This window comes from Saccopteryx bilineata, chromosome 7, assembly GCF_036850765.1.
Source record: "Saccopteryx bilineata isolate mSacBil1 chromosome 7, mSacBil1_pri_phased_curated, whole genome shotgun sequence".
Classification (NCBI taxonomy): domain Eukaryota; kingdom Metazoa; phylum Chordata; class Mammalia; order Chiroptera; family Emballonuridae; genus Saccopteryx; species Saccopteryx bilineata.
This window is the reverse complement of record NC_089496.1, coordinates 71,452,334-71,464,515: the sequence shown is the minus strand read 5'-3', so window position 1 is coordinate 71,464,515 and position 12,182 is coordinate 71,452,334. Positions and strand designations below refer to the sequence as shown.

The 12,182-nt window shown below is 41.0% G+C and overlaps 1 protein-coding gene and 1 pseudogene across 6 annotated transcripts in view; one reads left to right on the top strand and one right to left on the bottom strand.

The window, feature by feature from the left end:
- Positions 1 to 12,182, bottom strand: part of SCAPER (S-phase cyclin A associated protein in the ER) — a 312,812-nt gene that overhangs the window by 204,921 nt on the left and 95,709 nt on the right. For all 6 annotated transcript variants that reach the window (XM_066239323.1, XM_066239324.1, XM_066239326.1 and 3 more), the window contains 3 exons: positions 5,532 to 5,674; positions 1,780 to 1,861; positions 238 to 390 (listed from right to left, as the gene is read on the bottom strand). In XM_066239323.1, the coding sequence (XP_066095420.1) occupies positions 238 to 390; positions 1,780 to 1,861; positions 5,532 to 5,674 (378 nt within the window). The remainder of the gene's footprint in view (positions 1 to 237; positions 391 to 1,779; positions 1,862 to 5,531; positions 5,675 to 12,182) is intronic.
- On the top strand, positions 9,580 to 9,663 carry LOC136311287 (U2 spliceosomal RNA; annotated as a pseudogene).

Below are 12,182 nucleotides of genomic sequence, written 5' to 3'. Positions count from 1 at the left end.
GTGACCATCACGCACCTACACTTACACCGTAGCAGCAGCTGCATGCTTTGGCACTTTGCACTTCTAAATACTATTTTTTTACTACTTACTTTGCATAAAAATCAGGAAGGAAATTCATGGTACTCAGCAGATGCCTTAGAATGAGTTTTAAAAAACAGGGGAGTATATTTTCATGGTTTAACAGACTTTCGTAATAAATTAGAATGTATCTCCACAATACCGGCAATGCCAACCCACCAGGACATTGCACAGAGAGCACTGCTTCTTCCTTTCATAAGGCGTCAGTTTGGGGGCATAATCAGTATTTGCATGCCGTCCACTGCTCAACTCAGCAGCCTTTTCTTTTCTTTGTTCAATCTGCTCCATGTGTCTTCGGATGCTTTCATCGTGCTGTATAGATAAATTCAGTGTGAGAATATAAAAAATTACTCAAATTATTCTGGTAACCTAAACAAATAATATTTCCGTTAAACCTTCTAAAATGAGAGGAGAATGTCTTAATTCAAAGTTAACCTGAACAATGAGGACAAGACTTTATATAAAGCCCTGCATGTACAGAACATTTCCTAAAATGTGCTCCATAGAGCTACACCACAGGATGTTAATAAGTGCTTTGTGGATCAGGTTCCATGGTCAAATAAATTTGGAAAACAGTGAGTGAAAACTAAAAAGGTTTTTGAAAATATAACTTTACATAGCCCTCATTGTCACTGTGCGTGAGCCCTCAATAAACCTAGCCTCCATTAAGCAACACTTTACACCCTATTACAGACAGCATACTTTTGAGAAGTACTTCCTAAAGCACGCTGTGGGAAATGTTGACCCACAGCGAAGACCAAGCCTATCACAGCAGACAAGGCCCATCAGGACACAGACCTCCACCCACAACTATGCTTCCAGCTGTCCTGCACCTCCAGTGACCTCCCAAAGAACAAAACACAAGCCAAAACATGCTATTTCACATTTTTTACTTCATGCTCACACTATTTCATATGGCTAAAATGGCATCCCACCAAACCAGCTATTTAATTCACCTTTCTTTTAAGATTCAGCTCGGGAATTATTCCTTAAATTACTTCCCTGACACCCTTCATGTAAGACTAAGTGCCCTCCTCTGTATTTCTACAGCACTCTGTAAACATTTACCCATATGGAAATTATCTGCTTAGCATTTGAATCTCATACTGGAGTGTGAGTGTTCTGAAATTTAGAATCATGTCTTATTCATCACTATCCCCATGCCTACCACAAGGCTCAATAAGTATTTACCGCATTAAATTTAAATGAATGATAAAGTTCTAGATCCATACAAATAATAAAATGTGGTGCTCTATCAGACGGAATTTACTATCTCTGTGAGGAGCCAGCATGTAAATAATTGTGACATAATGTGAAGTATTCATACTGCTAGAAACTGCACTACTAATGGTGAACAGTTTCTAGAAATTATCAGTTTATCGTAATCTCCCAAACTACAAATGTTCAATTCCCAAGCACTAAAATCAAGTGAAACAACTTATAATAATCACTGCTCCATAAAAATAAGAAATGTTAAAATGTGGGTTTTTTCCTCAATTGCTTTATCTTATTAAAATAAATTTAGTCTTTGAATAGTTGAACTATCCAATATGATAGTAACCAAATCATATGTCTTATTATCCAAAGATTTGGAATACAAATTAATTCAGTTTTCTATACAATTAATTCAATAAATAAAACTTTAGTCTCATGCTCTCCTGACAGCCCTAAAATTTCACAGGAAGACATCACGATCCCCACCTTGAGCTGGATTTTTTTTTGCAGCTCCTCCATGGCCTCCTGCTGAGCGGCCGTGAGAGCAGCCAGGCGCTCCTCCCTGTCTCTGTGAGAACACAGTGATGGAACAAACTTCAGGGTTAAAAAATACAATTAGTAGTCACTGGCTTATATATTCTAAAGAGTTACTTTTTAAAAATTTTTATTTATTTTATTTTAGCGAGAGACAGAGAGGGGGGGACAGACAGAGGAAGGGAGAGAGATGAGAAGTATCAACTCATAATTGAGGCACCTTAGATGCTCAGTGATTGCTTTCTCACATGTGCCTTGACCAGGGGGCTGCAGCTGAGCCAGTGAACCCTTGTTCAACCCAGCAACCTGTTGGGCAACCTTTGGGCTCAAGCCAGCAACCATGGGGCCATGTCTATGATCCCACGCTCAAGCCAGCGACCCCGCACTCAAGCCAGCAACCCTGGAGTTTCAACCTGTCCTCAGCACCCCAGGCAGAGGCTCTATCCACTGTATCACTGTCTAGTCAGGCAAGGGTTGTTATTTTTTAATATTATTTTTTCTAAGTGTCTGTTAAGTCCCAGATATATTTCTCATTAAGTGTTTGGAAAGAAAGATGATTATTAGTTATGACATAGGTTTCTAGACCCAGGCAGGGGTTTAAATGCTAGCTCTAGGACTGTCATTTACATATACCAGTAAAACCACAAGAAAAGAATGGAAAATTCATGAACTCACAAAGAGAATAAGAGAGGAACAATCACAAACAAATTAGGAGTCATAAGAAGTATGACTGTGCTTAGAAAAAGAGCAGTCAATTGAAACTGAATGAGGTCATATGTTGGATTTAGCAGAGAAAGGCTATAAGACAACTATTATAAACATGTTCAAATAATTAAAAATATGCCAAAATAAAGAAAAATATTATGACAGTGATTTAACAAATAGGAAATCTCAACAGAGAAAGAGAAATAGCTTTAAAGATTGTTCCAATAAAAAGGACAAGGAATCCTTGGACAAACAGCTGATTCCAGGGGTGGGGCATGAAGAACATGAAGCTTGAGAGTGTCCTGCAGTGTCAGAGAGTAAGGAAGCGCTCAAACAACAACTGAAGTATGTCACAGGGACACGGGCCAGATGAGAGAGCTCCCAATGTCTAAAGTAGGAACAAGCTGAGCAGCAAAATGAATAATATAATAGTGGTGCATAATCCAAAGTATAAAACAAATATGTAACTGAGTCCACACTGGCATAAAAATAAGTAAATAAATAAATAAAGGGGAGAGTACAGACAGATGTTCTATACTGCAAAGTTATGTGGGAATTTTTCTCTCAGTGAGGTGTGGGCCATGCTTAGTGGCTTGCTTCCAAGGAGGATAGCATAAGAAAAAATTTAAAATAACTATACAATGAAGAAATCTAACAAACACTATCTTCATCAGGTGGTCAAGGTTAACAATATCAGTGGTAAGTCCAGTTGATAGCATGAAACCCTGACATGTTAAAAAAAGAAATTTACATTTATCCCTGTGGTCCTCCTGTCAGAAACCAATAACCCTGACCTACTCATGAGAAAAACATCAATCAAATCCTAACAGAGGAACATTCTATAAAACACCTGACCGATGCTCACAACTCTCAAGGTCACCAAAACCATGGAAAAATCTGAGAAACTGTTAGAATTCAGAGGAGTCTGAAGAGAAATGGCAATTAAATAGCTGGAGAAGTAATGACCAGATACTTTCCAAATTTTATGAAAACCTTAATGTCAAGAGTAGGATAGATAATCATGAAGAAAAGCAACCTTTTCACATAGAAATGTGAAAAGGCCAAGACAGACCTAGTAAAAAAAGTGAGTGAGAGCATTAGACACAAAAATTATTACAAAGTGTTAATTAAGGCAGAAGATAAAAAAAGTGACCACTAGACCAGAAGACAGAGCCCACAAACAGATCCATGTATCCGTAAAAACTTGATTTATATCAGAAGCTTTGTAGAGCAGTAGAAAAAAATTGATTTTTCAATAACATGTGTTAGAACAATAGGGTATTCACATGAAAAAAAAATGCAACTGTATTTCTATCTCAAACTATACAATAAAATCAATTCTCAGCAGATAAACATTTTCCTGTTGAAGAAAAACTACAATATTTTGAAAAATATCTTATGATTCAGGATAAGAAAGGATTTCATAAACAAGATCAGAAAGTACAAATCACAGTTTGTTCAGTTTTACTACACTGCAATCAAGGATTATGTCAATCAAGAGACCTCAAAAAAAGAGTGAAAAGGCAAGTCACAAAACCAAATTTGTTTGCAATATATGTATCAGATAAAGAATTAGTATCTACTAAATATAATTCTAAAACATCAAATAAAAAAGATCCCAATAAAAAAAAATCCCAATAAAGAAATGAACAAACATCCCAGGTTTGATCGCCAGTCAGAGCACACAAGAGAAGTAACCATCTGCTTGCTTCTCTACCCCTCCCTCTCTCTCTTCTCTTTCTCTTTCCCTCTTACAGCCAGTGGCTCAGTTGATATGAGCATCAGCCAGCCCCACATGGATCCGGCCAGGGTGCATGTGGGAGTCTGTCTCTCTATCTCCCCTCCTCTTACTTAAAGAAAAGAGAAAAAAAAGGAAACACAGAAAAACATAAATGAACAAAAAACTTAAATAGGCATTCTATATGAAAAAAGAAACTGAGTAGCTGATAAGTATGCAAAAAGCTTCTCGCCTTATTATTAGTCTTGGATAGTAAATTTTAGCATCCACCAAAGAGCAAATTTTCACATCAATCAAATTTGCTACAACTAAAAAAATCAGAAAAAAAAATCACATCAGCAAGGTGCACACCAACCAAAAAGGACGTAGGCTTTTAGCCAATTAAATGCTTTTTCCTAGGTCTCTGAATCTTAAACAAGTGATTTTAAAATGAAAGGACAACTGAATGCCAGTTATCATCATCAGAGTGACACCATGCTGACCACAGTGTTTCCACCAAAAGACTACCACTGTGGTTCTTGTGGCCCATCCTCTGATGCCTGACCACTTTCAAGCCTGGTCCTCTAACCCCCTATCACTTATGCTCAAACATATTCCTAAAAATTCTCTTTGCTTCTTAATTAAGCAAACTAGAACCAAACTCTATTTTCTGCAACCAAAAATATTCTGAAATATCAAGTTTCCCACCCAACAGCAATGTTCAAAAGGTTTTCATTGTAATATGATGTCTTAATGCCTGGAAATCAACACGGAATACAACATTTCTGTATGTGGAACTATTGCTAAAAAAAAATCTAGCCCTGGCCGGTGTGCTCAGTGGTAGAGCATCGGCCTGGCGTGCGGAAGTCCCGGGTTCAATTCCCGACCAGGGCACACAGGAGAAGCACCCATCTGCTTCTCCACCCCTCCCCCTCTCCTTCCTCTCTGTCTCTCTCTTCCCCTCCCGCAGCAAAGGCTCCATTGGAACAAAGATGGCCCGGGTGCTGGGGATGGCTCCATGGCCTTTGCCTCAGGCGCTAAAGTGGCTCTGATTGCAACAGAGCGACACCCCGGATGGGCAGAGCATCGCCCTCTGGTGGGCATGCCGGGTGGATCCCGGTCGGGCGCATGCGGGAGTCTGTCTGACTGCCTCCCCGTTTTCAGCTTCAGAAAGATACCAAAAAAAAAAAAAAAATCTATACAACAGCAAATGGCCTTAATTGAATATTCATCGACTGCAAAATGTAAATCAGGATCAAAATTAACGTAGTTCAGGAGATACCTAGCTCTCTCCCTGGCCGCATCCTCACGAGCTTTTTCCTTTTCCTGCCGCTGTTGTTCAATCCGGGCCTCTTGTTCTTTCCTCTTCATTAACAGTTCTTCTACGCGGGCCTGCCGTTCTGCCTCTAGTGCTCTCTTTCGTTCCTAAGGTTAGAAATGTTTTAAAAGATGTTAGAATTATGTGTAAAATGAAAATGATTGAAGATGACATAGCTTTGACATAAACATATATATTCAAACCAAGTAGATCCCTGGCTTGTCACTAGGTATGCTTCTCAGATTTAAACAAAAACCAAACGTCAGCAATACCTGGTTTTCATGTCACTTACCGGTTTTACACATAATGATCAAAATAAATGCTATTTCCAGCAGATACTGTTATTCATATTCTGTGAGAACCTAATAAGAATTTTATGGTGAATCATTTCTAAATCCTTGTGTTTAGACACGGTTTTAGAAATGCCAGGACTGCCCTGGCCGGTTGGCTCAGCGGTAGAGCGTCAGCCTGGCGTGCAGGAGTCCCGGGTTCGATTCCCAGCCGGGGCACACAGGAGAAGCGCCCATCTGCTTCTTCACCCCTCCCCCTCTCCTTCCTCTCTGTCTCTCTCTTCCCCTCCTGCAGCCGAGGCTCCATTGGAGCAAAGATGGCCCAGGCGCTGGGGATGGCTCTGTGGCCTCTGCCTCAGGCGCTAGAATGGCTCTGGATGTAACAGAGCGATGCCCCAGAGGGGAAGAACATCGCCCCCTGGTGGGCGTGCCGGGTGGATCCTGGTCGGGCGCATGCGGGAGTCTGTCTGACTGCCTCCCCATTTCCAGCTTCAGAAAAATGAAAAAAAAAAAAAAAATGCCAGGACATCACAAAGACAGCAGTTAACAGATTTTATATCCAAATTAAGCTTTCAAAAAGGAATCAGTGAAGTAAAGCTTATGGCAAGACATGTTAAATATAGCACAGGGGTAAGAGAGTGGGCACTGAGTCAGATTCTCTAATTTTGTTTCCAGATCCCACAATCTACCAGCTGAGTGACTATGGTCTAGTTATAGTTTGTGCCTTAGTCTTCTGAAAGACCAGTAACAATAGTATTTATCATCATCACCATCATCATTAAGGCAGAAGATACTTCATCAAATAGGGTAAACTTCAATTTGAAATATTGTGCCTTTGGTAGATTTTTGCCCAGTAAGAGCACTTTGCTAATTTTCACCATATTACAAGCTATCCTGATGCGTTTCTTTCAGCTCACCCCAATCCCCAGGTAGCTCACACAACCTCTCCTGCCTCCAGTATACACTGATCTAGGTTCTAACTACTACTTAGATAGCCTTGGGCAAGATGTTTCACCTTAAAGAGGCCCATTTACTGTGAGATCTAAATTACTCACCTAAGTAAGTATCCAGCAAAGTGTTTAGTGCCTAGTAAGTGCTCAGTAAATGATAGCAGAAAAAAATGTTTTTGTTTAGAGAACATTGAGAGATACAAATATGCATAATAGTTAACTAAGCTCATAACAGTAACTTCATATCTACTACAAGCTCTGTCTACCCCAGGGGAAGAAAATTTCTCATAGTAATAACCCCAAAAGGTCCCTATTTCTTCTTTTTATCTGGGGTGGGGGGAGCTGGAAATACAGGGAATGCACTAATTGCCAGGGGGCATCTCTGGCAGGTTAGAGACTAGTGGAGGCCTGCAATTAGATTTTATATTCTTTAGTGTCTGGCATACTAGTCATTAACTGGTTATAGCTATTTCTGATTACTAAGTACAATGTGAAGAAACTTGTTTAGCCATATTAGAACTCTAAAAACTTAAAATCTGGCACAGAAAATCTTCTCCAATGAAGAAAATACAAACAAAATTCTCTCTTAGTCAAACTTACTTGAAGTTTAACAAGCAATCATGTGTCTGAAAACACAAGTTTCACAATGAAATGCAAAAAGTTTAGGCATTAGCCTGACCTGGGGCAGCACAGTGGCCAGTGTGTTGATCTGGCACACTGAGGTCGGAAACCCCCCGGGCTTCCCTAGTTAAGGCACATATGAGAAACAACTACTAGTTGATGCTCCCCATTCCCACCCCACTTCTCTCCCTCTCTCTAAAATCAATCAATAAATTTTTTTTTAATTTTTATTTTATTTTATTTATTCATTTTTAGAGAGGAGAGAGAGAGGGAGGGAGAGAAGGGGGGAGGAGCTGGAAGCATCAACTCCCATACGTGCCTTGACCAGGCAAGCCCAGGGTTTTGAACCGGCGACCTCAGCATTTCCAGGTCGACACTTTATCCACTGCGCCACCACAGGTCAGGCAATAAATAAAATTTTTTAAAAAAGGTTTAGGAGCGTGCGGAGGACCCGGGTTCGATTCCCGGCCAGGGCACACAGGAGAAGCGCCCATTTGCTTCTCCACCCCTCCGCCGCGCTTTCCTCGTGGCTCTGGTCGCAATATGGCGACGCCCAGGATGGGCAGAGCATCGCCCCCTGGTGGGCAGAGCGTGGCCCCTGGTGGGCGTGCCGGGTGGATCCCGGTCAGGCGCATGCGGGTGTCTGTCTGACTGTCTCTCCCCGTTTCCAGCTTCAGAAAAAAAAAAAAAAAGGTTTAGGTATTAAATATAAATAATTAAACCAGAACTTTTAATTTCATACTTTATAAAATCAAAAACTTTAAAAAATTATAAATTGTTCTTATAAATGAAATATATTAATATTACATAAAATAATTACTTTATATGTATGTGCAATGTAGTCAAGTTGTATGCTTAAAAATAATTTCGGCCCTGGTCAGTTGGCTCAGCGGTAGAGCGTCGGCCTGGCGTGTGGGGGACCCGGGTTCGATTCCCGGTCAGGGCACATAGGAGAAGCGCCCATTTGCTTCTCCACCCCCCTCTCCTTCCTCTCTGTCTCTCTCTTCCCCTCCCGCAGCCAAGGCTCCATTGGAGCAAAGATGGCCCGGGCGCCTGGGAATGGCTCCTTGGCCTCTGCCCCAGGCACTACAGTGGCTCTGGTCACAGCAGAGCGACGCCCCAGAGGGGCAGAGCATCGCCCCTGGTGGGCGTGCCAGGTGGATCCCGGTTGGGCACATGCGGGAGTCTGTCTGACTGTCTCTCCCCATTTCCAGCTTCAGAAAAATACAAAATAATAATGATAATAATAATAATAATTTCGGCCCTGGCTGGGTGACTCAATACATAAAGCGTCATCCCAGCGTGCCAAGATCATGGGGTTCATCCCTGGTCAGGTCACGTATGAGAAGCAATCAATAAATGCATAAATACATGGAACAACTAAGTAGAACAATGAGTTGCTGCCTCTCTTTCTCTCTCCCTTTGCACCCCCCCCTTCTTCTCTCTCAAATTAATGGAAATTTTTTTTTTTTAGAGAGAGGAGGGAAAGCAGAGACAGACTCTCGCATGCCCCTGACCCATATTCACCTGGCAAGCCCACTAGGGGGCAATGCTCTGCCCATCTGGGGCCCTGGCTTTGTTGCAACCGGAGCCATTTTTTAGCACCTGAGACAGAGGCCATGGAGCCATCCTCAGCACCTAGGGCCAACTCACTCCAACTAAGCCATGGCTACAGGAGCAAAGAGAGAGACAGAGAGAAGCAAGAGGGGAAAAGGTGGAGAAGCAGACAGGCACTTCTCCTGTGTGCCCTGACCAGAAATCAAACCTGGGACATCCACATGTTGGGCCAATGCTCCACCATTGAGCCAACCAGCCAGGGCTGGGAAAATATTTTTTAAATAATAATAATTTCAACTTGATTGTTTTCATGTATATAAGATGTAATATACAGTGTAATACTCTAACACTGTATTAATTGAAATAACTGGACTTTTCAAAGTTTCCTAGTCTTTTAATCTCTGGGGGGGGGGTTTCTTAAACATTTAATAAATTGTTTATTCATAAATCAATAAATTTATGTATACTAAAGCAAAAATTTAAACAAGACTACTTTAGTAATGCATAGGCATGGTGAATGAAACTATAGGCACAGATCTGAATGTTTGTAAATAGTGTAAATGATGCATAACACATCCTGAATGTACAGTGTTTATTGCTTCTTGGCCTTTTGGCTAATATCAAGTGTAGTATCTGAATGTACAGTATTTATAATATTATTTTTACTACCAAGTCTCCTCAGAAAAAAACAATTCTACTTAGCTCTGGCTGGTTGCCTCATGGTAGAGCCCATGTAGATGTCCTGGGTTTGATGCCTGGTCACAGCACATAGGAGAAGCGACCATCTGCTTCTCCACCCCTCCCCTTTCTCTAACTCTCTCTCTTCCCCTCCTACAACCAGGGCTCAGCTGGACTGGTTCCAGTGAGTTGGCCCCACGTGCTGAGGATGGCTCCCTGGCTTCTGCCTCAGGTGCTAAAAATAACTCAGTTGCCAAGCAATGGAGCAACTGGCCCCAGATGGGCAGAGCATTGCCCTGTAGGGGGGCTTGCCAGGTGGATCCTAGTGCATGCAGGAGTCTGTCTCTCTGCCTCACCTCCTCTCACTTAACAAAAAAAAAATTCTACTTAGTTCTATACTTGAAGTATTATAAATACCAAATTAATAAGGTTTTACTGTGTTTAAGGACCACTGCGGCTAAGGTACTAAGGTATTGATCACTTCAGCCATTTGTTTCTTACTTACATAGGCATACACAAGTAAGTCATATGTGTGTGTAGTTTTTGTTTTTAAAGTTTAATACAATGTAACATAAGTAACTGGCACACAAACTTGCTGTGCAAAATTATTCTTCAGTTCTATTCTGAACTTATAGTTCAGTTGATCTTGTTATCTTCAACTGAGTGTGTACAACTGTCAAACACAGGCCCTTAAATCAAAGTGGTTATTTTCACTATATTGCTGAAGATTCATATTTAAATATAAATTAAGATGCTAATCTATGCAGTCTGAGGTATCCTATGTTTTGATTGTATCATTATTAAAGAAAAGTGATGCACAAATTTTGACAACTATGAGAAAATTTTCAGCTACATAGTTTAAATTTTATTTTATTTTTATTTTTTTACAGAGTCAGAGAGAGGGATAGATAGGGACAGACAGACAGGAATGGAAAGAGATGAAAAGCATCAATCATCAGTTTTTCGTTGTGGCACTTTTAATTGTTCATTGATTGCTTTCTCATATGTGCCTTGACCGTGGGGCTACAGCAGACTGAGTAACCCCTTGCTTGAGCCAGCGACCTTGGGTCCAAGCTACATATTTTAAAAACAAATAGTCCTTCTGTTTATCAAATTTCTCAATTAGGCCTAGTGAATTCACAGGTTTCTAACACTGGCTCTAAGCAAAGATCTGAAGCCTAAGTAACTAACAGGAACCATGGAATCCAGCCAACAAAGGTACTTCAAAATGTCTTAGAATTTTTCAATTTAAACAACAGAGACTATACTAAATCCTGAAATGAGGTGTGAAAAGGGGCCCAATAAACAAATGAAGATGTCTAGAGAAGTCCACCTTGTATCAGGGTGCCTTAAAGTTCTGTCTATGGGTAAATGACGGCTATTCTCAAACACTTCTCAAACTGACATCATTGCCACCTCTCCTAAACTATACCAGAGAAGCTGGATAACAGGAACATTACACAACAAATACAACTACCAGCTTCTTTTTAATCTGGAATGAGTATTTTAAGAAGCTCTGAAAGGCCGGTCAGGCGTTGGCGCAGTAGATAAAGCGTTGAACTGGGATGCGGAAGGATGCAGGTTTGAGATCCTGAGCTTGCCAGACTGAGCGCAGGTTCATCTGGTTTTGAGAAAAAAGCTCACGAGCTTGGACCCAAGGTCGCTGGTTACTCGGTCTGCTGAAGGCCTGCGGTCAAGGCACATATGAGAAAGCAATCAATGAACAACTAAGGTGTCAAAAACGAAAAACTGATGATTGATGCTTCTCATCTCTCTCCGTTCCTGTCTGTCTGTCCCTCTCTCTGACTCTCTCTCTGTCCCTGTAAAAAAAAAAAAAAAAAAAAAAAAAAAAAAAAAAAAAAAAAGGAAGCTCTGAAAGAACAGAGAAACTAAGGACTGAAAGATTTAAGAATACCTAAAATTAAAATTTTTTTCTCCTTACATGAAAAGTACTAAATAAGTTACCTTTAAATGTTCTACTTAAAATATTTTTTAAAGGATCAAATACTTCCCATTGAAGAGAAAGTGTAAATTATTTAAAATATGATTGGCCCTGGCTGGCTGGCTCAGTGATAGAGCATTGGCCTGGCGTGCAGGAGTCCAGGGTTCAATTCCCGGCCAGGGCACACAGGAGAGGCGCCCGTCTGCTTCTCCACCCCTCCCCCTCTTCTTCTTCTCTGTCTCTCTCTTCCCTTCCCACAGCCGAGGCTCCATTGGAGCAAAGATGGCCCGGGCACTGAGGATGGTTCTGTGGCCTCTGCCTCAGGTGCTAGAATGGCTCTGGATGCAACAGAGCAACGCCCCAGAGGGGCAGAGCATCGCCCCCTGGTGGGCATGCTGGGTGGATCCTGGTCGGGCGCATGCGGGAGTCTGTCTGACTGCCTCCCCGTTTCCAGCTTCAGAAAAATGCAAAAAATAAAAAATAATAAAAAATAATAATAAATAAAATATGAGAGGCAGGGTTAAAGAATGAGCTACATATCCAATTCAAATTAAATTAAACCCAAATATAAAATGAA